General features: G+C 42.6%; 1 protein-coding gene across 2 annotated transcripts in view; it reads left to right on the top strand.

Moving 5' to 3' along the window:
- Pmp22 (peripheral myelin protein 22) overlaps positions 1-22,097 on the top strand; it is a 36,528-nt gene extending 14,431 nt beyond the window's left edge. For both annotated transcript variants that reach the window (XM_010618836.3, XM_010618835.3), the window contains exons 4-5: positions 13,163-13,303; positions 21,379-22,097. In XM_010618836.3, coding sequence (XP_010617138.1) covers positions 13,163-13,303; positions 21,379-21,542 — 305 coding nt within the window. In that variant the 3' untranslated portion in view covers positions 21,543-22,097. The remainder of the gene's footprint in view (positions 1-13,162; positions 13,304-21,378) is intronic.
- The last annotated feature ends 2,050 nt before the right edge of the window (positions 22,098-24,147 follow it).

The following is a 24,147-nucleotide window of genomic DNA, read 5'->3' on the forward strand; positions in this document are numbered from 1 at the left end:
AAAAAAAAAAAAAAAAAAAAAAAAAGCTCAAGGAGGGTCATTTGAGCCTAACCAGCTGAGTAAAACAGGAATACCCTGTCTCAAAAACAAAAACAGAAACCATTCCAACTGCATCTCTAGAATTTCATTAGTGCTAAGAAAAACATCCCTTGTATTTCAGGAGCAGAGAAGAATTGGCCATGATGTGATCTGAGGTGGTGGATGTTGAGTTTTTAGTGCCTTGGAGAAGATTGTCTGGGTCAAAGCCTTCTGAGTGTGCTACTCCCCACCCCATCTAGCGGTAGACTGACCTGCTGTCCGCCCACCATGTGTTCATCCTCTTGGGATGAAGACCCTTCCTTCTCTCTTTCAAGAAAGGCCCTTTCATGTTTGCAGAGATACCAGTGAGATCTTTTCATGTATTCATTGAATACCCTGAGCTCATTCTAGGTACTGGACTCTGTTCCAGAAATGGAGCACACAGAAATGAAAAAGAAAGCTCAGGTCCCTGCTCTGCAGAGCTCACAGCCAGGTGAAGGACAGAGACAATGCACAATCAATATATAACCATGCAAAGTGCCCCACCAAATGAAATGGAAGCTCCTCCCTGAGGAGGAAGGAGCTGGAAGGCCTCTACTCTCCACAGAGAGGCATAAAGGTGAGAAAGGACCCTTCCTCTGAAGAACCATGGGAAGGTGATTGCTGAAGATAAAGGGAAGGATCAAAGCTCTGAGGTGGGAGAGAGTTCGGTAGGACTGAGCCCATGAACTGGAGGATGGTGAGGCAGAGCAGGGGATGGGGATGAATTACCAGGGCCTCCCAGGCCATGCCACTGAGAAGGCCAACTGGGATGTCCTGAAAGTGTCAGTAAAAGAACAGTGTGATTTTATTTGCATTTTGTAAGCTTATTCTGACTGTGTTGTTGAAAACAAATACTGGGGAGAGGCAAGATGGGAAACTGTGATCAGTGAGGCGGCTATGGTCATGGTCCACGATGGGAGTGATGTTGACCATGAGACAATACCAATGACAGCGATGATAAGGTACACACAGCTCACAGGTTCCAGGCATTCTTCTAAGGGCAATTCATTTAATCCTCCTGAGAACAGTAGAAAGTAGGTTTTGGTTTGGCTAGGGAGGCAGAGTAGACAAGGAGACAGGGCTGATGACAGGGTTTTGCTGCTGGGTTAGATGAAATGGATTGGAGAAAGAATGATTAGAAGTGACTTCTAGTCTTGGGCCTTAGTAACTGGGTATGAAATAGAGTCTTAGACTGACCAAGAAGAGGTCAGAGGTAGAGCAGAGTGTTTTGGGGAACAGAAATAAGGATGTCGATTTGGGTCAACAAAGATGTAAGCAAAGCGTCTCTTGGGTTTAGAAGTCTATAGCTCAAGAGAGAGGTCTGGGCTGGACATTTACATTTGGAAATTCACATTTCCTAGTTTGTATGGAAGGGTATATGTCTTAGTCACTTTCCTTGTCACTGTGCCAGACTGTGTGACACACACAATTTAAGGGAGGAGAGGTTTATTCTGGCTATGGTTTTTAGAAGATTCGGTCCATAGTTGGCAGGCTCAGTTGCAGAAACAGCATGGCAGAGGGGCATAACTGCTCAGGAAAAGGTGCTAATGTCACGGTGGCCAAGAAGCCAAGACAGAAGGGAGGAGCTGGGGACCTTTCAGGCTACACCCTAGTGACCTGCATGTCACCAGGTCCCACCACCTAATAGCTACTGAACTCAGAGGATGGATCCACTGATAAGTAGAGCACCCCATGCTCCATTCAACTTCCAAAAGCTCTCTCTGAGCACGTGAGAGTTTAGGGGGGCATTCTAGGTGTCAACCACCACAATGATATTCAACATTCTGCTGCAGAGTGACATTATTCAAGGAGCAGTTGAGAAGAGAAAGCAAAAGAAAGGGCATAGCATTTGAAGCTGAGTATTGGGTAGTGGTCTGTGGGAGTCCAGGAGGAAGGGGAGATAGGAGAGGAAAAGCCAGAGTTGTGAAAGAATGCCACGAGGTTGTGGCATTTAAGAAATTCCTCTGTGAAACCCAGGTCTGTCTCTTCTTTGACAGTCCTTGCTGATTGCCTTCATTAGTGCCGGATGAGCTTTGGGTTTACCAAGGCACTTTGCTCAGGGAACCTAAACCTCCATAGTGCTCCCTGGACCAGCACAGGGTGACTGCAGTCTCTCCTCCATGTGACGTCTTCCAGTTTCATCTTCTCTCCTCCTGGTGAAGCTTCCTTTCTTCTTTCTGTGACTTCTCTGATGATGGTGAGGTTCCTCCTGAGTCTCAGCTCTGCAAAGTATGGTCGGCCAATTGTAAGCATGGACCTCCTCAGCTCCTTTGAGTTTGGGCTGTGGTTTGTCTTAGTAGACTGATCAGTGAAAGATAAAAAGAACCCCTCTCCCTTCATCATGACATTCTCCCTCCTTCTTCAGCAGTAGGATCGTTAAGTTCATTAAATTCCAAACATTTTATTGACCTTTCCTGTACTCCTAAGATGTGGCAGTGACAAAACTTGTAGACTGGACATTAGGAGTTCTTGTTTTTCTTCATTGGGTCTACTTCTAAGAAGTTGGGTAAACTAGGGCTAATAGCAGAGTAGGCATTGAGGTAGGACCTAGAGTCAAAACGCTCTAATGCTCACTTCAGCATTTCTGGGGGTCCCAGGACTTCTATGCATATTCATAATATATAGTACTTACAGTATATAGGGACTTAGCATAGAGGTGACCTTTGGGCTGGACCTTGAAAATTGGGTGGAATTTCCGTGGGCATAGAGAGCAGAGAATGGCTTTGTGCTTGGGGAAGGTGGGTGGTGTTCTGTGAGTGGTGGGGGTGGGGATTGTGCTGTTTCTAGCTCTTGATGTCCATGATGCGTGGTCTTTTTGCAGCCTTTTGGAGGAAAAATGAGGGTTATATTCTCTTGTTTTGTTTTGGTGGTACTGGGATCGAACCTAAGGCTTTGACACTGAGCTACATCCTCATTGCTTTTTTATTTTTTAATTTTGAGACAAGGTCTCACTAAGTCACTAAATTTCCCAGGCTAGGCTCAAACTTGTGATCCTCCTTTCTCAGCCTCCCAGAGTGCTGGGATTGCAGGCATGTGCCACCATGCTCAATTTTTAAAAATATACAGATTTCCTTTTAAACTCACAGATTTTAAATGTGACTCAGTTACCCTGTCCATTTTCCATTTGTACTGCTTGTGATTATGCTACAGTAACTACTTTTCCTTCTGTAATCAATTTGTATTGTCAAATTCAATGTTTTGTTTTTGTTTTTGGTACTGGGGCTTGAACTCAGGACTCTGTGCTTGAGAGGCAAGCACAGTGCCACTGAACTAAATCCCTGGCCTAGATTCAGTGTTTTTGAGTGGAGTAATTTTAAGAAAAATAGTTTTCTGCTAAATCAGTTTGAAAAACACTAAGTTTAAAAAGTTAAACAGGCTTTTATTTAAATGGCAAGGCTTCTGGTAGCCTTTAATAATTCACTGTATATTGTCAATGCACAAGAAGAGAGGTTAACATACCTGGTCATGGAACCCATACCCCCTTTACCTGTATCACCTGTGGAATAAGTCTCCTAAGAACAATTCTTTGAGAAGCAAAACCTTCCAAGAGCCTCCTGATTTTATAGCTTTCCAACAAGACAGAAAGTAAGCCTCAAGCAGCTTCCTACTTTTAGGTAACCTCAAATACCCCAGTGGCTGCATGATATTCCCTTTTCAAGTCCAGGTCAGTAGAACAAAAATGTGATGTCAAAAAACAAAACTAAGAAACTAGCTCAAGTGGCTGCCATCAAGCCTCTTAATTAGCAGTGCAACTCCTTGAGTACAATTGTACGGGTTGAGTATCTATTAGCCAAAATGCTTGGGACCAGAAGTGTATGAATTTCGTTTTTTGTTTTTTTGTTTCTTTTTTTTTTTTTTTTCAGATTTTAGAATATTTGCATATATACAATGATTGGATCCAAACCTAAAAACAGATTTCATTTATGTTTCGTATATACCTTATCTGTATAGGCTGAAGATAATTTTTTTGGCTGAAAATAATTTTATACAGTACTTTAGTGTATGTGCATTTTGATAGTGACTGGTCACAGAAGGTCAGGTGTTGTGTTTTCCATGGGTGACATCATACTCATGCCCAAATTTTGGAGCATTTCAGATTTTGGATTTTTGGATGAGTGACATTCAGACTGAATCATGTTTTGCCAAAATATCTTGACATGGAGATTTTTTCCATTTAGGTTTCCCCTAGCTGAAACACCCCCATAATAACCTGTGAAAGAGCCTTCATTGTCTTTGTGAGCACTGGGCTCACAGGCTGCTTTGCCCTGCAGTTGGATTTCTGTCTGGGTCACAGGCAATGTTAGCTTGAGGCCTAAGGCCATTTCAGAGCTGCCAGCTGGTCTTCTGTGGAAAAAATTGAAGTGTTGGAACAGGCTCTGTGCTGGACTTGGGCTCTGGGCATGCCCAGCTAGTAGGCGAAGTATAAGGGCAAAAGCCACATTGTTCAGGATGGGGGCCTCTTGGAAAGGCAGCTATTTCTGGAATGGCATTCATTCTAAGAAATAAGGAAAATGAGGCTCTGTGTGATGGTCGGGGGTTGGGAGGTGTGTGGGGGAGTGGACATGGTTTTGGGGGCCATGTGTTTTTTCAAACAACACAGCGCTATTAAATAGGAGGTATTAACTCTTGCCTTTGTGATCCACTATTGTGATGATCTTTTTTTTAAGGTTTCCCCAATTTATTTTCACTCTTTTGCAACCATGTTTCCTTTCCCTTTTAATACAGTTTTTTCTCTGGAGTCAGAAACACTTATGAAATTTCCAGGTTAGTAGTAGAGGTAGGGCAAGGATAGAGGGGGGCAGCTTGCTTGCTTCACGCTGGTAAGAAAGGAACAGATGAACTCTTCATGCTTTCTGAGTCCTTAACCAACTAAATTGTAGGTCCCAGACTAATAATACAGCTGAAGGGGCTGATGTACTTCCTTTACTGCTCAGCTGCCCCCGGCAGGAATCTGACCCAGGCGGGAGCTTTGATAATGCCACAACTCAAAGCTTCCCCCAAACTGCTGGGTGAGCAAGGCCTGCTTGAGGCCACAGCCTGCACCAGGAAGCTATCAGTAGCCTCTGTCCCTGACACTCACTGGAAGAGTAAATCTGCAGAGAGATTTAGGGTTTTTGATTTTAGTGCCCTGCAACACCAAGGTTGGAGATTGATTTAGGACACTGCCACTGGGAATTCTGCAAATATTTAGCAGACATCCATTCTGAGACAGGCAGGGAGAGAGGCCTGGAAGGTATCAGGAGGGGCTTGGTCTGGGCTCCGCTAAATGATGGCAGACTTGCAATTTGTGGGGAAAAGTGTATGGTTGCAAAAATATTTGTAACTGACTGCCTTCTCCTTTGCAGCCTATTTCTCTCAGTTATAGAAATTACTCATTGTACATCTGACTCATTTTGCTGTAGCAAAGATGGGCAAACTATAGCCTGCAAACCAAACCTAACTCACTATGTACTTGATTTTATAAGTAGGGTTTTATCGAATGGGTGTCCAGTGGAGGAGTGGGCCATCCCATTTATGTGTTGGTTGTGTCTGATATTATCTAACAAAGACAGAGTTAAATAGCTGCTACAGAGATCCAGTGACCTCTAAAACCTAAGATATTTGTCACTTGACTCTTTTCAGATAGTTAGCTATTGGTACAGCTATTTGCGCTCTGGTTCTTTGTTACAGAGTAGGTATAAATTGGTCTCAAAGTTGGGCCAAAATACATTTTGGGGTCCTGAGGAGACACTGATAACCTGGCCTGTGTGAACACTATGGTTCCCACTGTAACGTTGCTTGGTATTACCTGAATGGAGATGCCCCAGAAACTGAACTTCTTAGCAGTCTCGATGCTTACTTACGCTGTCCTCCAACATCAGCCTTGTTTGTTAAATGGGGTTATTTGCACTGTTCTTCCCCTTAATCCTGCAGTGCTGGGGATTGAACCTAGGCCTTCACTTATGCCTGGCATATGCTATACCACTGAGCCACACCACGGCCCTACTGTTACACTTTAAAATAACTTTTAAAAAATCAACTCTTCTGTTTGCTCATTGCAACTCTGTGTGCTATATGTTAGAATCTCAAGTTAGAGGGGAGGAATTCAAGGCCCAAAGCATGTAAATGGCAAGATAAGCAATTGATCAGTAGGACCCTGCAATTTTTATTATTTATTTATTTTTGGTACCGGGGATTGAACTCGGGACCTTGCACTTTCGAGGAAGGCAGCAGAACCATTGAGCTAAATCCCTGGCCCAGGACCCTGCAATAGAGCTGTGCCCTGGGCTGTTCTAACTGGTGCATGCACACATGCCGACTGGGTAGAGCCCGGATGTGCATATTCTTGCCTGAGATCCTATTCTCGCTTGGGACAAAACACCTGTCCTTTCTGGAGTGTGTGATGTCTGCCCTTTATCACCTCCACTGCGGTCATCTGTCTATTCCATAATGATTCTGCCTGGAAAACACTGTCATATGAGCTTGGGGATCTCTTCAGGGTATTGCAAGCTTCCCTTTGAACAATGATAGCAAGGAAGTTTGAGTCTTCAGCCAGCCATTCAGGGCGGGGATGGAAGCAACTTTCCCCAGGCGTGGCTGGCTTTCAAAGTCGCTGCCATAATTAGTGGCTGATGGGTGACATTTGATGAAAGAAGTCCCTTCTCTCTTTGCATGTGGAAACTCAGCCTTGCCTAGGAGTTCTGCAGTTCTCTGAGTTTCAGAAAGCTAATGTAGGATTCATATCATATCTTCTTTACTTTGTAATCTTTTGGGTTGGTTTTAAATGTTTCAATAATGCATGTATTGGTATGCAGAAAGGCTTGATTCTGGCCCTACCTCTCTTCCCTGTGCACAAATACTCAAACCCTCAGATGCACAAGTCCCTCAAATACAGTGGTGTCATAGAACATATACCCTCTGCAGTCTTCCCATACGCTTTAAACCATCTCTCAATTTCTAATTTGCAGTAAATTCTGTTAAATACTGCATATACTCTATTGTGTAGAGAATAATGATATCCAGGACAGATGGACTTTTTGTTTTCTACATATTTTCATTCTGTGTTTGATTGAATCTGTGGACATGAAACCCACAAATGTATAGAGGGCCCACTATTATGTGACAATGACCTCCTTGTTAAAAAGAAAGCACAGACTATAAATCAAACAAGAGACTGTCTTGACCAAATTCTTCTTCATGCCATTTCCAGTTCCTGGGGTGAAACATCTTTGTTTCTTTTCTCTGTGGACATAGACATACATGGGGATATATGTATATTCATGCAGTTTTGTAGGGTCTTTACATAATGACATTATGCTGGGTGTACACCTAAATCTTTCAAAAGCTATTCATTTTTCTAACCCATGCTTTTTTTCTTTTCTTTGTTTTTTTGAGACAGGGTCTCACTATGTAGTTGAGACTGACCTGGAACTCATTACGCAGCCCAGGCTGGTCTTGAACTCACAGTGATTCTCCTGCCTCAGCCTCCCGAGTGCTGGGATTAGAGGCATGTGCAACCACACCTGGCCTAACCTGTGGTTTTTATTTTTTTATTTTTTTGGTACCAGGGATCGAACTGAGGTCCTTGCGCTTGCGAGGCAGGCAGTGGAACCACTGAGCTAGATCCCTGGCTAACCTGTGCTTTTTAAAAGTCCTGAAATATACTTCATTGTAAAGATATGCCCTAATTTATTTTCCCTGATAGAAATTATACAGCAGTGAACATCCTTATTAATTTCTTTTTGAGAATATGTTCAAGTACTTAATCTAGAATGCAGTGATTAGATTGCTATTATGCTGTAATCTTTGAAAAGTTTTAATATATTCTGCCAAATGGTAGTTATATAAGGATTATGTTATTGTTATTCCTGTGAATAGCATATGCAGGTATTTTATTACATTCTGCTGACATTGCCAATTTGTTTATTTTTGTCAACTTGTTGAGTAAAAATTGATAACACATTCTTTGGGGGTTTCACTTGCATTTCCCCGATTACTAGTGATGTAGAGCTCCTTTTAATATATTTCCTGGCTATTCATAGCTGTCTTTTGTGAATCACATATTTATGTGACTTTCAGTCGTACATTTAACTCTTTGATCCATCTGGAATTTAATCATGAGTCTAATTTAATTTTTTTACCAAATAGATAGCCAGTATCTCTTCTTATCTCTGTGTTCTTGCCCTGTTGACTGAATCTTTTCTTTTGTGTATTTGTATAACAAAGACAAGTTTTTATGTATACTTCTGTTATGGTTGAGATGCTGAATGTCCCCCAGAGGCCGCATGTGGTCATAGGTGGGGCTTTGGGGCGCTGATTGAATCATGGCTGTGCTGACTTACCATTAGGAGATGGCTCTGGTTGAAGAGGCGGTACTAGGGTGTGACCTGAAAGCGCATAGCTCCCTCCCAGATTCTTCCTGGCCACCAGTATGTCAGTAGCTTTGCTGTTTTCTGTGTTCAAGTCACTGGACCACGAACTGTAAACCTGAACCAGAATACACCTCTCCCCCTTTAAGTTGTGGGTGTTGAGTATTTAGTCCCAGTGAGAAGTAAAACGACTAAAACAACTTCCAAAATCTTAACTCTGTCCTAGTTTTTACTTTTATGACTCATATCGCATAGCTTGCATCGCTAGAACATTCCATAAGTGTAACTTGAATTTTGTAGATGTATGAAAATATTTTAGTTAATGTAGTCATTGTATATTAAAGAGGTATAATTTTATTAGCTAGTTATAAATTTAAAACATAGCAGATAATATAATAGAAGCAATAGATATCTGGTAGATGATATGCTGCCTTGCTTTGTTTGATGTTCTGGTTTTCTTTTATGTATGTATTTGCTGTTGCTATTGGTTATTAGTTTTAGTTTTATTATTATTTGATTTAGTTAATATTATTGGGTTCAGTGTGATATTTTTCTTGGCTATTCTCACTCATTGCCTTCTACAGGAATCTTTGAATCACTTTGTCAAGTTCCCAGTTGGGGTATTGATTAGAGTAGCATTCAATTTATGGACTCTTTTGGCTAAAATTGTCGTCTTTACAACTGAGTGCTTCTCTCCAGGGACATAATGGTTTCTGCTGTTGGACTTTTTCATGCTCTTTAATGTTGTCTTATTTTTTTCCATTTTATTAATCTCTGCTTTCATCTGTGTTGTCAACTCATTTTTTTTTTTTTACTTATTTCATTCTTGTTTTTCTAGCTTTTTGCACTGAAAGTTTAGGTGATTCTTTTTCCATGCTTTTTGAGTATATAAAATTTCCTTTGATAGCTATTTTGATCATAACCCATAGGTTTGACATGTAGCATTCCTTGCTGAAGAAATTTTGCTTTTCATCTTGATTTCTCTTCCATTATTTTTTTCTCTCCTCTCCTCTGCTTTCTTTTTCCCTCCCTTTCTCTTTCCTCTCCTCTTTTTCCCCTCCTTCCTTTCTTGCTTTTGCTCCTTTGTTCTTTTGTGGTATTGGGGAGTGAACTCAGGCCTTCAAACTGAGCTACACCCCCAGCCCTTCTTCTTCTTCTTCTTCTTTTTAATTTTGAGGCAGTGTCTCACTACTGAGTCAGTAAGTTGCTCAGGTTGGGTTTGAACTTTTGATCCTCCTGCCTCGCAAACCAGAGGGCTTGGAATACAGATGTGCACCACCGCACCTCAGTCATCTTGGTTTCTTTATCCACTGAATTATTTAGAGCATTGGCTTTGAATATCCAAATATATTTTGGCTAGTTTTAAATTTTTTCTAATTTCTGGTTGCTTTCAGTTGTATGTTCCGCCTGTATTGCTTCTGCTTTCTTTGAGACCTGAGACTTTTTTATTGCCTAATTCATAGCTTGCAAGACTGTCCATATGTGTTTGAAAATAATTTCCAGTCTTTGTTATTTTCTGTACATCTGTTACACTGAATTTACTAATCCTGTTCTATGAATATTCTAGATCCTTCCTTATTTTTGGTCTCCTTATGTAGTTGTTCTGAAAGAGGAAGCAAAAGTCTTCCTCTGTGAATGTGATATAAATTTCTTCATATATTTGATTATTTTTGCTTTATACTTTTTCTAGGAGGACTTGTTATATGCATAGAGGTTTGTGATTATTATTTCTTCAGTCTTAGAGCAAGTAAACTGAATCTTTATTCTGTAAAATATTTGTGTTTTGCTACTTTAATTTTTAAAATTTATATTCTTTTTTTTCAGATGCTATTGGTACTTTATTTGATTTCTTTTTATTAGTCTTTGCCTGGGGCTTCTTGCAAATTGTTTTATTTTTAACTGTTTGTTTAGTTGTGTCTCATATTAGAATATACCTGGAATGATATATTTACAGATGATATTCCACATCTTATAATGAATCTTTTGAAAAATATATTATATATATTTTCCACATATATTATGCTGGTAATACAGTGGGACTTTCAATCCTAATTTATGTTTTATTTATTGTATTAATGGTTGAAAAACATCTCCTTCATCTTGTATCCCCAGAGCCAACCAGGGGACTAGGTTTAAGGTACTAGGTGTTGATAAAATGCTCGAGTGAAAACTCCTTGATCCCTATTTCTGGTGTAATCTTAGAAAACTGAGGGCAAGATCACTCTGTTGTAATAGGGTTGGAACTAGGGTTCAAATTATTGGTAAAACAGGTTTTGAGAAGGATTTGAGTGCATTATTATATCTAAGGTACTCTGCCTGCTTGTGTAAATTTAACATATAAAGATTTTACATTTTCCTTCTGTATGAGATCCAGTATTAGTTCATGTTGATCATGATGGTGCAGGTAGAGATGAAGAAAAGATCTTAGAACTGGAGAAAGAAATTCCAGATCTCATCTCTATCAGCCTAGCCTTTTATTAGAGAGCACAGAGAAGGAATCTCTCAGTTGAAGGGAATCACACTGTTTTTGTACAAATTTGTGTCTCAGATTTCTTTGCTTTCAGCTGCATCTACCAGAGTGTTAGATAATTTAAAAAGTAATATTATGGCAATATTAGCATTATTTTTTGTTACTTTTTAACATTAGCTTTATTGTAAAGTGCTCGTCCAGCAAAGCCATGCTAATGAGTAAAGATAAGCAGTAGATGAAAGTTGTATTAAAAGGAAGTCAGAATGGCTTGCAATCCATCAGACACAATTTTCTTGCCTTAATTAACAAAAGCATTGAAAAAAGAAAAGAAATTTATGTTTTATTATAATGGAGATAGTTCCCGACTGGGTCAAGGGCCTCCTCAACTTGGCCATACTAATAACAACTCTGGAAAATTTTTTCAGTGCAGAAGGCTAGGTTAATGGATCTCTCAGATTTCTTCTGAGTCTAAAATAATTCCAGCCTGAGTCAGAAAAATCCTATGTGAAATTGTAGAAACAGTTAACTTCATCTGCACTATGTAAATTCTTTGCTGAGCTACTCCCAATTCATAACAGGTTTATCTTTTTCAGGTATTAATCACAGGTTAGATATCCTGTCTCCAAAATACTTGACATCAAAGCATTTCAGATTTAGGATTTCTTTTGAGAGTTTGGAAGTCTATATATGCAGAGATATTTCTTGTCGATGTGGCCAAAGTGTAGGCAGAAAATTCATTTGTTTTGTATATACCATAGGCTGGAGATAATTTTTATAGAAAAATATTCTTACTATCTTTGGGCACAGAAAGTTTCATGGGTGACATTATGTTAAATCAAGAAGCCTTGGGTTTTGAATCATTTCGCATTTCAGATTTTGAATGAGGGATGCTTAACCATTCAGATGTAAGCCATTCAGATTCCACAGTGTGTACTATTGTGTTAAAGCATTGATGTGTACTTTGGTAAGCCACTGCCTGTTCACCGGGTAATGAGCTGAGTATATAAATCCCTCTGCTCCAGTTGCTCTCCTCATAAGGGCAGGGGCTGCCTCAGCGCCCATGGAGGGCAAGGCTAAATTCAGCCTATCTGGGTAGACACTATGGGCCTCCACCTGTTGTGCTGATCTCGGACGTTTCCTCTTTCCCTTCCCTCCTGAAAGGACATTGGTTTGCATTAGACCGTGAGCTGGAGAGAGTACCGGGGCACCCTCTTCCTAGCTTGAATTTCATTTGGAAGCTTACAGGTTTGATCAAAGGTTGAAAGTTCAAGAAAGATGAAGACAGTAAGCCCTGCCCCCATCTGGTGATTTGACCGACCACAAACTGCTCTGTGCTGAGGCTAAAGGTCATCACCAAGATTGAAAAAGATGTAGCTCAGCTGACCTAATGAAGTTCCTCTTTGCATAAAGCCTACACGTCATCCTCAGCATTGTTTTCCAGCCTTGTACAAGACTAATTTTGGCCCCAGCAACCATCTGCATGGTGATCTCTTTGGAGGATGCTGATATTTTAATGGTGGTTTTAAACTATTCTTTTTGGACTATCGTATAGGGGTTCCACAAGCCCTTTGAAGATCCTTAAGGGCAAGCAAGAATAGGGAAGCATGGGTAGGGTTCAGGTCCTCTAACACATATACATACCTTGGCTCACAACGGAGTTGTGTCTCAATAAGCAATTATAAGTTGAAACAATTGTAAATCAAAAACGCTTTTAATACACCTAACCTACTGCACATCCCACTTAGCAACACAGTGCACTAGAGTGTTGGTTATTTCGGCCCATGAGTGTGACTGAAATCTGTGGCTCTTGCTCCTGCCTACCCTTGTGGGAGAGAACCATCCTGTGTATCATTAGCCCAGGAAAAGACCCGAAGTCAGAAATTGAAGTATGGTTTTTATTGACTGTGTATCACTTTTACACCCTTATAAAGTCGAAAACTTTTATGTCAAGGCATCAGAAGTCAGAGATCATCTGTATACTCAAGTAATATATTTGGCAAAAGCCTTGGAAGGAAATCAGTGTATTCTTGAGTGAGGTTAACTCTTAGTGGCAGGACTATATTTCTTTACAGCTCTTTGTCAAAATGTCCACAGTTAAACAGGAAGGAAACTGTAAGATGAAGAGTATCATTTTAAGGCATGAGGCAGAGATTGAGCTCTGCCGAGGAAAGCACTGCTTCTTCCCACGAGGACAGTGTCTTTCAGCAGTCTAAGCTCCTTGGGCTTTGCACACATCATGGCAGGTCTCTGACTGGCCTTTCTAACCAAGTGTCTTTTCCCCCAGAGTGGCTGCAGTCTGTCCAGGCCACCATGATCCTGTCCGTCATTTTCAGCGTCCTCTCTCTGTTCCTGTTCTTCTGCCAGCTCTTCACCCTCACCAAGGGAGGCCGCTTTTACATCACTGGAATCTTCCAAATCCTTGCCGGTAAGTTGTGGGTGGTGAGGCCCATGTGGAAGTTGAGCCTGTCTAACCAAGGGTGTGGTCCCAGAATGACAGATGTTCATGAGTCTGATTGTTGGAGGCTTTTCATTAAGTACAGCTGTGTGTGTGTGTGTGTGTGTGTGTGTGTGTGTGTGTGACATGTGCAAGTGTGTGTACATATATCTTTGAACTTGAGTGCTCTCTACTTCTCCACTGAATGATGTATGATGAAAGAGAACTTAGCTGCTATGATAGGAATATCCCCAACCAGGCCAGACCTGTAACCAGAAACAAAGCTACACATCATCAGAGGTGAGCACTGGGGATATCAGTCTGGCCAAGGCCAGTCTTGAGGCCTTTGTTCCATGGTTATGCTGGGCCCTAGAAACCATCCCTACTCAAGGAATGACCCTGATGTGCTGAGTACTGTTGTTCTCAGGTGCAAAGTCTGTTCTCGGGTATGGCTTCAACCTATAAGTAGGGATAAAGTCACACTGATAATTTCTTGCTCCCTTTTCTGTAGTTCCTAGATTCCCTGGACTCCCACTTACTGTTGTCATCCTCCGGTGTCTTCATTTTGTTATCCCTATGCAACGTGCCACCATTTCTAAATATGGAAGTGTGGCAGCACGTGAAGACACAGGAGAGGTCTCCTTCCCTGCACTGGGTTCCAGAGATTGCTCTTAGTCACAGTGTGAATAATCCTGGAAATTTCTATCTCAGAGAGTGATATCTTCTAACTTTATCACTAGACTCTGGTCAGTGTCTTGCTTCATTGACTCTTATCTTTCCATCTGGTGACTTTCTGCCAGTTGGCTGAATCTTCAGGGCACTGGAGAGAAGTAGAGACAGCTAGAGCTGTGGACTCTGTAGTCCACAGAGGTAATAAACTCCACCTGTACCAGATTATGCCTGGTACTATGAGGTGTTCTCAGTTCTGGCCCTCTGCACAGCAAAGGTTAGAGCATCTCATGATTCGTGGGTTGTGAGAACATCCACAGTGCAGGCCGCATCACCACCTTATGCTCAGGAGCGTTCATTGGAGGGTTGGAAAGAGCCCATGTGTCCTTGGGAGGCTGGGTGGGCACATGGTTGTCTCAGCTTGAGGTGGATGTTGGTGACCTTTTCTGTAAGCCAGAGTTCCCCTTTCGCAGAATAAGCAAGCAAACTGAGGAGCCCCTTCTCCCAAACATGTAAATACAACAATTCAATACTCAGGGTCTTAGGACTTTAAGGCCAAGTGAGGCTATTTGCACTGGTTTTATCATCCTAAACAAAGCTTCTAGATTGTTGTGAGCTTTATTAAATGATTAAATATTCATTAAAATACCATCCATAGGTTAAATAAAAGCAGAGTTGTCATTCATTTCATTTCCAGATATAATACAGAAACTGCTTGATGTATTTTTTTTTTGCAGTACTGCGGACTGAACCCAGGGCCTTTACAACAAACTGCAACCCCAGTGCATACACATACACACACACACATATGTGTGTGCGAACACACACACATACACACACACACCACTTTTTTAAAAAATTTGAGACAGAATCTCCATACATTGCTAAATTGTCCAGGTTGGGCTCAAATTTTCAACCCACCTGCCTAAAACTTTCAGAGTTACGGGATTTCAGGTGCATACCCCTGTACCAGAACCTAGGGATTCTTTTTTCACTCATTGGTTATAGTCAGATGATTATCATATACATTGCATTCGTGGATATATCCTCAAGATAAGTTAAATAGGTGTAGGAACCAGAACTTTTTATAAAATATTTATTGTAATGTGTATGAGTTTATTATTTTACTGATGAATAAAATGAACCCAAGAGAAGATAAATGAAGGTTACCCAGCTGATGGCAGGGTCTTTGAATGCTTAGATTCTCTCTTGTCCTATGTGGACTGAACATGATTAGGTAAGTCTCTTTATATTAAAAGACACAGAATCCATCCAAAGTCCTAAGAAATACAAAATCCAAGGCATATACTGCTTTTCCAAAGTTCTCATGTATCTGTGGTAAATAAAAGTGGGCACCATCAGAACTAGTTGAGCTAAAAATATTGGACTAAGAAGACTTAACTCATTATGGAGAGGGCCTTTTTCACAATGTCTTCTTAGCAACCATTATCATATATTAAAACTCAGAAGTTCAGAGATAGGAACCATTAGGCCACACATATAACTGCTATGTACTAAAGTTGTGTGTTTCAATTCAGCCAAGAGATCTTGGGTCTGGAGATGTTCTACTTTCCAAAGTGTATTTAATAACCCATATTTGCTTCATCACTTTGATTTTCTTTTCTTTCTTTCTTTTTTTTTTTTTTTTTTTTTTTTTTTTTTTTTTTTTTTTTTTTTTTTTTTTTTTGGTACCAGGGATCAAACTGGGGACCTTGAGCTTGCGAAGCAGGCGGCAGCACCACTAAGCCAAATCCCTTGGCCCCACTTTGATTTTCCTTTGAACTCAGGGCAAGCATTTTAGAATTCTGCCATAGATTTAAAAACACATGATTTGTTTTTCCTTATCCCCTTTGAATCTAGCTGCTTATCTCTCATGAAGCCTCATTTTCAGTTGAATGGTCCATCTCTAAGTAGGAAGTTATCTGAATTAAGAAATGCTGAACTAAAATAGCAGTTGTAATTTCCATGTCCTAACGGTTTTCTGTGCCTAATGATGTGCTCCAGTCAACTGATTTGAAGGTTGGTCTTCTAGGAAGCAAAGATATCCCAAATGTTCATTTGAAATTGTTGTAGGGTCTTCCCACTAAACTTGAGAACTAAGAGTCAAGGACTCGAGACTTCCTGACTCCTTTATCCTGTAGCCATTCTGAATCAACCTTGTCTCATTTCTCCTCAATTTATGGCCTATTGAGAAGGTAATAACAAAAACAGCTTAGGGGAGCAGATAGGGAAGGGGAGAAAAGAGGGAGAGTTAATGGGGGCAGTGGAGGAGGAAGGGGAAAGCTTGTGATTGTGGAGTGCAGAATCTGAAGGCACTTTCCGTGGCAGCTAGGTTCCATGTGTGGCAAATCCTCCTTAAAGCAATAAAGCATCTAAATGGAAACATCCAGAATCCCCGCTGGGTTTCCAAAGTGGATGTTATAGGCTAGACCATGTGCAGTTTCCCTTTGTAAGGCTAGCTGTGATCTGCGTGGGTCAGTCATACACATCAGCTTGAAGGAAAGGCAGTTAAGAGGTGAGTGGCGCTCTTGAGCTAGTGGAGCAGTTGTCTCTGCCTTCCTTGGGGTTACAGCTCTTTGTGTGGTTAGAGCTCTCCCTTGTTTGCCTCATCATTGCTTCTTCAGGTCATACTAAGCCATGGGTCTCACATTTATTATCTTGATGCTTACACATGTTTTAGGCTGGCTGCTTTCAGAAGCATGTTCAAGGTGCCTCCTTCTAGTTCAGTGCTTTTCAACCTTAGCTGTACATTCGAATCAGACGGGGCACTGTTTAAAAAAAAAAAAAGTCAGTGGGCTGGGGATTTAGCTCAGTGGTGCTGTTGCCTGCCTCCCAAGTTCCATCCCTGGTACCAAAAAAAAAAAAAAAAAAAAGAAAGTTAGCACTCGGGCCTCAGCCCTGGAGAATTTCATTTCATAGCTCTAGGCAGAGCTGCTTCCTGGGTGATGCTGATGTGCATCCAGACTTGTGAACTATTGATGGAGCCATTAGACTGTCTCCGGTCTCACTGTGAGGCCTTCTAACACCTTTTCCCACAGACGGCTAATTCCATTCATAAACCATAGATTCTTCCAAATCTCTTTATCAGAGGAGGAGCATCCTGATTCTACTCTTGAAAGTTGGAGTCACTGTCATTTTTAAGAACTGTAGCCATCTGTTCTGGGACAGTAGTTACCCTTGTCTTTACTCTGTTGGGTTGGGTTATATTGCGTGGGAAAACTTCAAGAAATTCACATAGATATGGACCTAGAAAAAAGGATTTGCACTTTCTGATTTGACTACTGATACCCAGAAAGTAGCGCCATGCAGGGCACATAATAAGATTCCCTGATTAACTATTTGTTGGATGATTAGATAATTGTGTTGCCATGGTGGAACCCAGTGCGGATCAAATGAACAGTCCCTATGATTAAAAAGAACACAAAGATAGTAGAAAGAGACTCCTGAGTGAGTGTGACCTTTCCCATTTGTTTTGTTTCTTTGATTTTAGATAGATTGGTATAGACATAGGATATTTAGAACAAAAGAGTTTGGGTGGAGATTAATGAAAGCACCATGAGTCTTCCTGTTCCAAGTGATTCAGAGATGGCATGAGTCAGACACCAAGTTTAGAAACCCTGCCCAGGATGGAGTTCCCATGGTTGTACCCATATAGGAGTCCAGTCATGCTGTAGGTGGCCACCTCGGCAGAGGTGGTCAGCTGGATGTTGGAAATAGAAGTAAGGCCAGAGCTCAGAGAAGGCTCCATGTAGATGAGATGTAGCCCTGCAGCCCCGCACTGTCAAGGTGTAACGGGTGTTCTAGCCTCTTCCTGCCTCACCTTGTGGCCTGGTCTGGAGAATGAGGCAGGAGTGAGGCAGAAGTGCTCATCGAACCACCTCAGGACTGTGCCTCTCCTCCACCAACCATTCTGATGGTCTTGTCAGATCATCTCTTTCTAGCAAACTTCACTCTGGCTTCCACCCCTGCTGTGCAAATGGAAATACTCCTGCAAGGTCCTCAAGGGACACTGTTGTCTGTTCCTTCCTTGAAACTGTATGCCCTGGACATCCTGTGTTTCCTGCTGCCTGTGCTCACCGGATGGGAGGGCCTTCCCAACCCAGGCTCACTCAGTTCTCCTCTTTCCCTTTCCCCAGGTCCAGTTCACCACTTAGCATTGCCACTGTGTGTCATGCTCCATAGATGCTGTTCCCATTTCTCTTCTCTTCACTGACACTAGTGCAGCTGTACACAGCCTCCTGAGGCCCCTTCTGGCCTCCTGCCTTGTACTTGACACTAAATCCATGCTCTGCCTGCTGCTGTGATCTTTCTGAAGCATGCATGTGATCATGTTTCTCCCATGCTGAAGGCCCCCCCACGAGGACTTCCTGTCACACCCTCCTTAATGTGCCACCAAGATACCCTCCTCCATGGACCTCTATGAGCTCTGCAGCCTCCCTATCATGTGAGACTGTTACTATCTGCGGGTAGTTTCCACCACGTGTTCTCAGGCTTCTTAGCCTCACTCCTGTTCTTTCTTTTACCTGGGTTGCCTTCCTGCCTCTCTTCACCCGGCCACCCTTTACTCACCCTTTAGGCCCAGCTCAAATATAATCTCCCCCAGGCCCTCTCTTCTCCCAGTGTGAACTCAGTGCCCATCTGAGGGATCGGCATTTCTCTCTCTAAATTATATCACAGTGTATCAAAACTAGCTACGGATGTGTGTCTTCTAGATAGGCACCCCTTGAAGGTAGCGATATTGTTTCATGTATCATTCAGAATCTAGAACAGTACATGCATACAGCAGACACTCCTTATATGTTTAGTAAACTCGAAGGAATGGAAATGTTGCAGAATTATGGAAAGTTCCCTGAGTCTCTTCCTTTGTCTTTGGCCCACGGTGGCCCCTTCCAAAAGTTCTAGACTCTACTCTCTTACCTGAGGTTGCTGTCTCTATTAAAGTGCCATGAGACCTTTCTCTCCCAAAGACTTTAGGAAGAAAGTTCAGGGCGTTTTTGGAGCCAGCCATTCTGAGACAAGTAGAAACTCTTGGGATCTGAATCCCCAGCACCTTAGTGTCTGCATGGGGTCATTGTCCTTCCACTTAAAGCAGACCTGTGCTTCTAGAAGCAGGACAACTCCTAGAGGGCCTCAGTCACTGCCAAAGCTTGGGTTGCTACACTGTTGGGACAGCAGAACACCTGGCTCTGTGCCTCACTGACCCACAGGGACCTCGATGACACATTTCCACCTACTAATTGCTGAGAGAGTTGATCAAATACACTTATTATGAAGACTGTTTGGCTTTTTGGAATTACTGTCATGTGACATTAATGCATTGGGATGCAGACTGAGGGTACTCAGTCCGAGACTCACTTTTTTCTGTATTTCAGAGCACACCTGCTGTTAAACATGCAGGTAGCCTAGTAATAATGATATATTTGGTAAAACATAAGTCGCCTAATAATAATAAACTATGTGTCTTCACTTTGGCTTTGTAACTATCTAAGCTTATTGCTTTTAAAGTTAGGCCTACCTTTATTCATTTCGGAGGTTCTATTAGGGTCTACTAGTCGTCTAGTTAGTCACTGTTCTTGTATATCCTGCCTCTTCCTGTCCCTCTTGGTCAAGGATGGACACTGATGTTTTCTTTCTGCCAGTGAAATCAGAACTTAGCTAATCCACGTGGCCACAAAGGCAAATTTTCATGCCAGCAGCTGGTTAGACACCCTGTGCAGAAGCCCTGCTCATTCAACAAGCATTGTGCTGGCCTCTTTACCCTCTGTTAATACCTCTCTCTCTCTTCTATGGGCATGTTTCCCTCCTTAGGTCCCTACCCTCATTAGATAAGTCAGACATAGCACAAGACAACTTCAACATTGCTTAAAAGACAAGAACAAGCACTTTGGAGAGGTGCAGCGGGGAGCAGTAGAGCAAGACTTTAAGGATTCTGGACCTGAAGGCAAATTAAATGTGTCCCAGCAGATCGAAACTGTTACTGTCTTTGATCAGCAATCCTCAGCTATGGTGTCCTTCTGATATAGACATTTTCTCTGTCTCCTGAATTTTCTGTAGGTATCGACAGGTCCAGGATTCCATCATATTTCCAGGGCTATTGTGTGGCTTTCTTGATGGGGGCCAACTGAGTGGGTGTTTTTCTCCTCTGAGTTACAGAAAGACAATCTCAACAGGGTGGTTAATGTGACATAGTCCCACTTCTGCACTTTGTTCAAACAAAGTTGTAGTGTCCACCAAGATAGCAACTCAAATAGCAGTGAGGTTAGAAGTAGGTGGTTCAGGGCTTTGGGAGCTTTGGAACCACATGAATCCCACACAACATGCTGGGTTTATAATAGAGTCACTCAGGGCTTCTCAAAGACCCTGTTTTCAAGAGGGAACAGATGAGCCTTTGTACAGCTCTAGGCTGGGCTGCTGACATCATGGGACCCCTCCCTGGGGAGGGACCCTGATTGTCACATGGGCATAGGCTATTGGGCTTGAGTTGAATTGCTGTATAGGTCTGGAGATGGAGGCCTTTCCTCTTCCCACACCAAGGGCTGCCTTGCTGGGCCAGGGAGGACTGCCCGACCGATGTAGGTATTAGATGCCCTTTTACCTGTTTCTGGCTTCAAAGCTAGTCCTAGGACACCAAGTAGGATGGAGCTAGTCCTTGATGATCTCTACAGCTTTGGCTCCCACCTGTATTGTCTTTTTCCTCCTCATTTCCTTATCACACTCTTTTCTTCTCTGTGCCATCCCTTGTCTGCCCAGCAATGCCCATAGTTATTGCCTGCTTTCAGGGGCACCCCTGCTAAAGGAACCTTAGACGTCTTCTCCCTGCAGGAGCCTATGACCTGCTGTGCCACAATTCCAATAATGTACAATGTCACTTAATTTCCACTTGTTTCAGGTCATACACCTGCCCCTCTGTTGAGAGTGGTTCATAGGTTACCAGAAACTTCCACACCCAGCCCCATGGAGAAACAGATGGGCAGGCTTAAATTGTACCTTAAATACTCCTGGCCACTCTGTGTGGCCTGGGAATTGTTGACAGTGAAAAAATGAGAGAGAAAGGGGGGCAGAAAATGTTTTGAGGACCCTCAGAGGTCACAGCTTGAGGGGTGTAGAACAGAAGTGAAAAGTGACTCATTTTCCTTTTTCCCACACCTGCCTCTTCCTGGATCTGACCCTGTGAGCAGATTGCTTATTTTGTTTTGAGACAGATTCTCACTATGTAGTTGAGACTGACATGGAACTCACTATGTAGCCCAGGCTGGTCTTGAACTCACAGCGATCCTCTTGCCTCAGCCTCCCGAGTGCTGGGGTTACAGGCGTGCCCCACCACGTCTGGCGCTACCACCGTCAGGGGTGGCAGAGCAGTGGGCTCTCCCTCGCCAATGTGTCCCTCTCATCTGCAGGTCTATGCGTGATGAGCGCGGCAGCCATCTACACGGTGCGGCACCCCGAGTGGCATTCCAACTCCGACTACTCCTACGGCTTCGCCTACATCCTGGCCTGGGTGGCCTTCCCCCTGGCCCTTCTCAGCGGTGTCATCTACGTGATCTTGCGGAAACGTGAATGAGGGGCCCCGACGGTCTGTCCAAGGCTCTGAGTGTGCACAGGGAAGGGAGGAATGAAACAAGAAAGCAGAAAAAACAAAAACCAACCAACCAAAAGAGCTAGCCAAACACCCAAACTCCAGCCAAACCAAACAGAAAGCAGTTGAAGGGGGGGGTTGCTGTTGACTGAAGATGTATATAATATCTATGGTTTATAAAACCTATTTATAACACTTTTTACATATATGTACATAGTATTGTTTGCTTTTTATGTTGACCATCAGCCTCATGTTGAACCTTAAAGAAGTAGCTAAGGAACTTTACATCCTAACAGTATAATCGAGCTCAATATTTTTGTTTCATTTCTTGATCTTTGGTTTTGCCCCCAAATAAAATAGCTTGATACGGCCCCCTCCCCTTCGTTTGAAACATGATACCTCCCTCCCAGTCCCTCCTAGAAAACCAAAGTGTGGGGATAAACCCACAGTGGCTAAAAGTCCTTATGTCATGGGTGTCCCAGGGTATCCATCAGAAACGTCCACTGCCTAAACTTCTGTGTGAAGCCCTAGGCAAGCACAGATCAAACATCCAGACCGGAGCCCTCTGCAGAAACACGGTTGTGGCTTTGGAAAACTTGCCCTTGCAGGCGGAGTACCTTGGTCACGTGTCTAAATGAAGAATCGGGGACAGCAAATCTGTGAAATGGTGCTATGGATTTACCATTCCTTATATTATCACTAATCACCTAAATGACTCACTGGAAATTCAATTAACAGTTTTATGACATAAAGTAGAATGGAGATCTAGATCATTCTGTGTAATATAAATGGTTTATAACTGCTTTTGTACCTATCTAGGCTGCTGTTATTACTATAATGAATAAACCCTAAAGGCTTCATCACTTCCACATTTTTCTTATGGTCAGAGCATCAGGACAAGTGTCTAGCCCCTTGGGACTGTGATTTCCCAGGGCTTAGGCGGGTCTGGAATGTTCTGTGCCTCCAGGACTGTCTGGCAATGACTTGTATTGGCCACCAACTGTAGATGTATATACGGTGCCCTTTTGATGCAAAGACTCCAGACCTTCATTTTTTGCTTTGCTTTTTCTGATTTTATACCATCTGTGTGGACTAAGATGCATTAAAATAAACATCAGAGTAACTCACTCATCTCTCTGACTTTTGTGGGACCTGGGCGTGGGTACAACATACGCGTCAGTGTGAGTTGAGCAGCTGCAACAGAAAGCAAGTTTGAGCTGGTGTTAGGGATTGAAGTGTGCTGTTAGGGGTTCGATCACACCTGTCTTACAGGTTAAAGGGAGCATACGATACATTCAGATGGCGATGCAGGCTGCTACTAACTGGAGAGAGCCTGGAATTGTAGCTGAAATGAAGGGTGTAAATTCCCTGGAAGGCACTTGAGTGCTCATCTGGACCAAGCTTCTCTCTTGTGCTCTATCCTCTGATCCCAGTGGGGAACGTAGAAGCGTGACATGAGCGGACTTGGCATGCAGGCTATGTTGCTGTGAACAGCACAGACCCCTAACCTGAAAGGTCTGAATGATGGTGATATTGGGCCACATAAAACATTAGTCCTCTCAAACTGAGCTCCTCACGCCCTCCTGAGAGAGAGAAAAGGTCAACTCCCTGTCAGCCAGCTCCAGGTTTCCAGGCTGTGTCTCGTAACTTTTGCGCATCAACTCTGTACTGTGCATCTGCAACAAGTGAAGGTGATGATGTACTTGACATTCTTGAGTTGTCATCGAGCCCCTGAGGAGGGGAAAAGCCAAGAATGACACAATTATGTCAGGACAGAGGAGTAACTTTGAAAGAGCATGGAAGAAGGAAATATTGATTGGTATGGGAGTTCTCAGTATCCAGTTGCACTCTGGAGTCTCTTGCGCAGGAGGCCATCCCAGAGACCTTGATTTCATGTGTCCATGACTGGGCTGAGAGGGTGCAATCAGGGATGAAACCTCCTCATTCATTCGGGGCTTCTCAAAAGTTACTGTGCTCCTGAATCACCTGGGAACCTGGATAAGACAGATTCTGGCTCAGTAGATCTGAGTGACTCCTGACATCCTGCATTTCCAGTTAGTGCTCGAGAGATGATGATGGTGCTGTTCTCCCGACCATGCTCTCAGGAGCAAGAGCCACGATGAAGCCACGTGCAGGCACCTGACGCTCTTCTGCCTGAACATCAGTGACACGAAAGCCTGTCCCACCTGGAGGTTTCAGTAGTGGACCCACTGCTGGGCTTTTGATTTAGGGAAGTTAGAGTGGCACAGATAGCCATGAGATGCCTGTGAAACTAAGTTATTGAGAAAACTAGGAGTTTCACCCCAGATGCTTGTTCTTTGGAAAACGTACTCTTTTATTCTATAAACACTTTTGTGATATTTTACTTTAACACATAAGAAAAAGAAGAAAACAAAACAACAACTACAAAAAGGACTCCAAATCTCTCCACTCAGGTAACCCTGCTGGCATTTAAAACTACATGTATGTATTTGAGATTATAGCATCCTAACCATACCTAGAGGGAAGAATAAAATCTGAGTGACTTGTTCATGCCTCACAGTCTCTTATCAAGAGTAACCAGAAGACATAATTTCTTATGATTGCCTCT

This window comes from Fukomys damarensis, unplaced genomic scaffold, assembly GCF_012274545.1.
Source record: "Fukomys damarensis isolate Sample0158 unplaced genomic scaffold, DMR_v1.0_HiC HiC_scaffold_13, whole genome shotgun sequence".
In the NCBI taxonomy this organism is placed as follows: domain Eukaryota; kingdom Metazoa; phylum Chordata; class Mammalia; order Rodentia; family Bathyergidae; genus Fukomys; species Fukomys damarensis.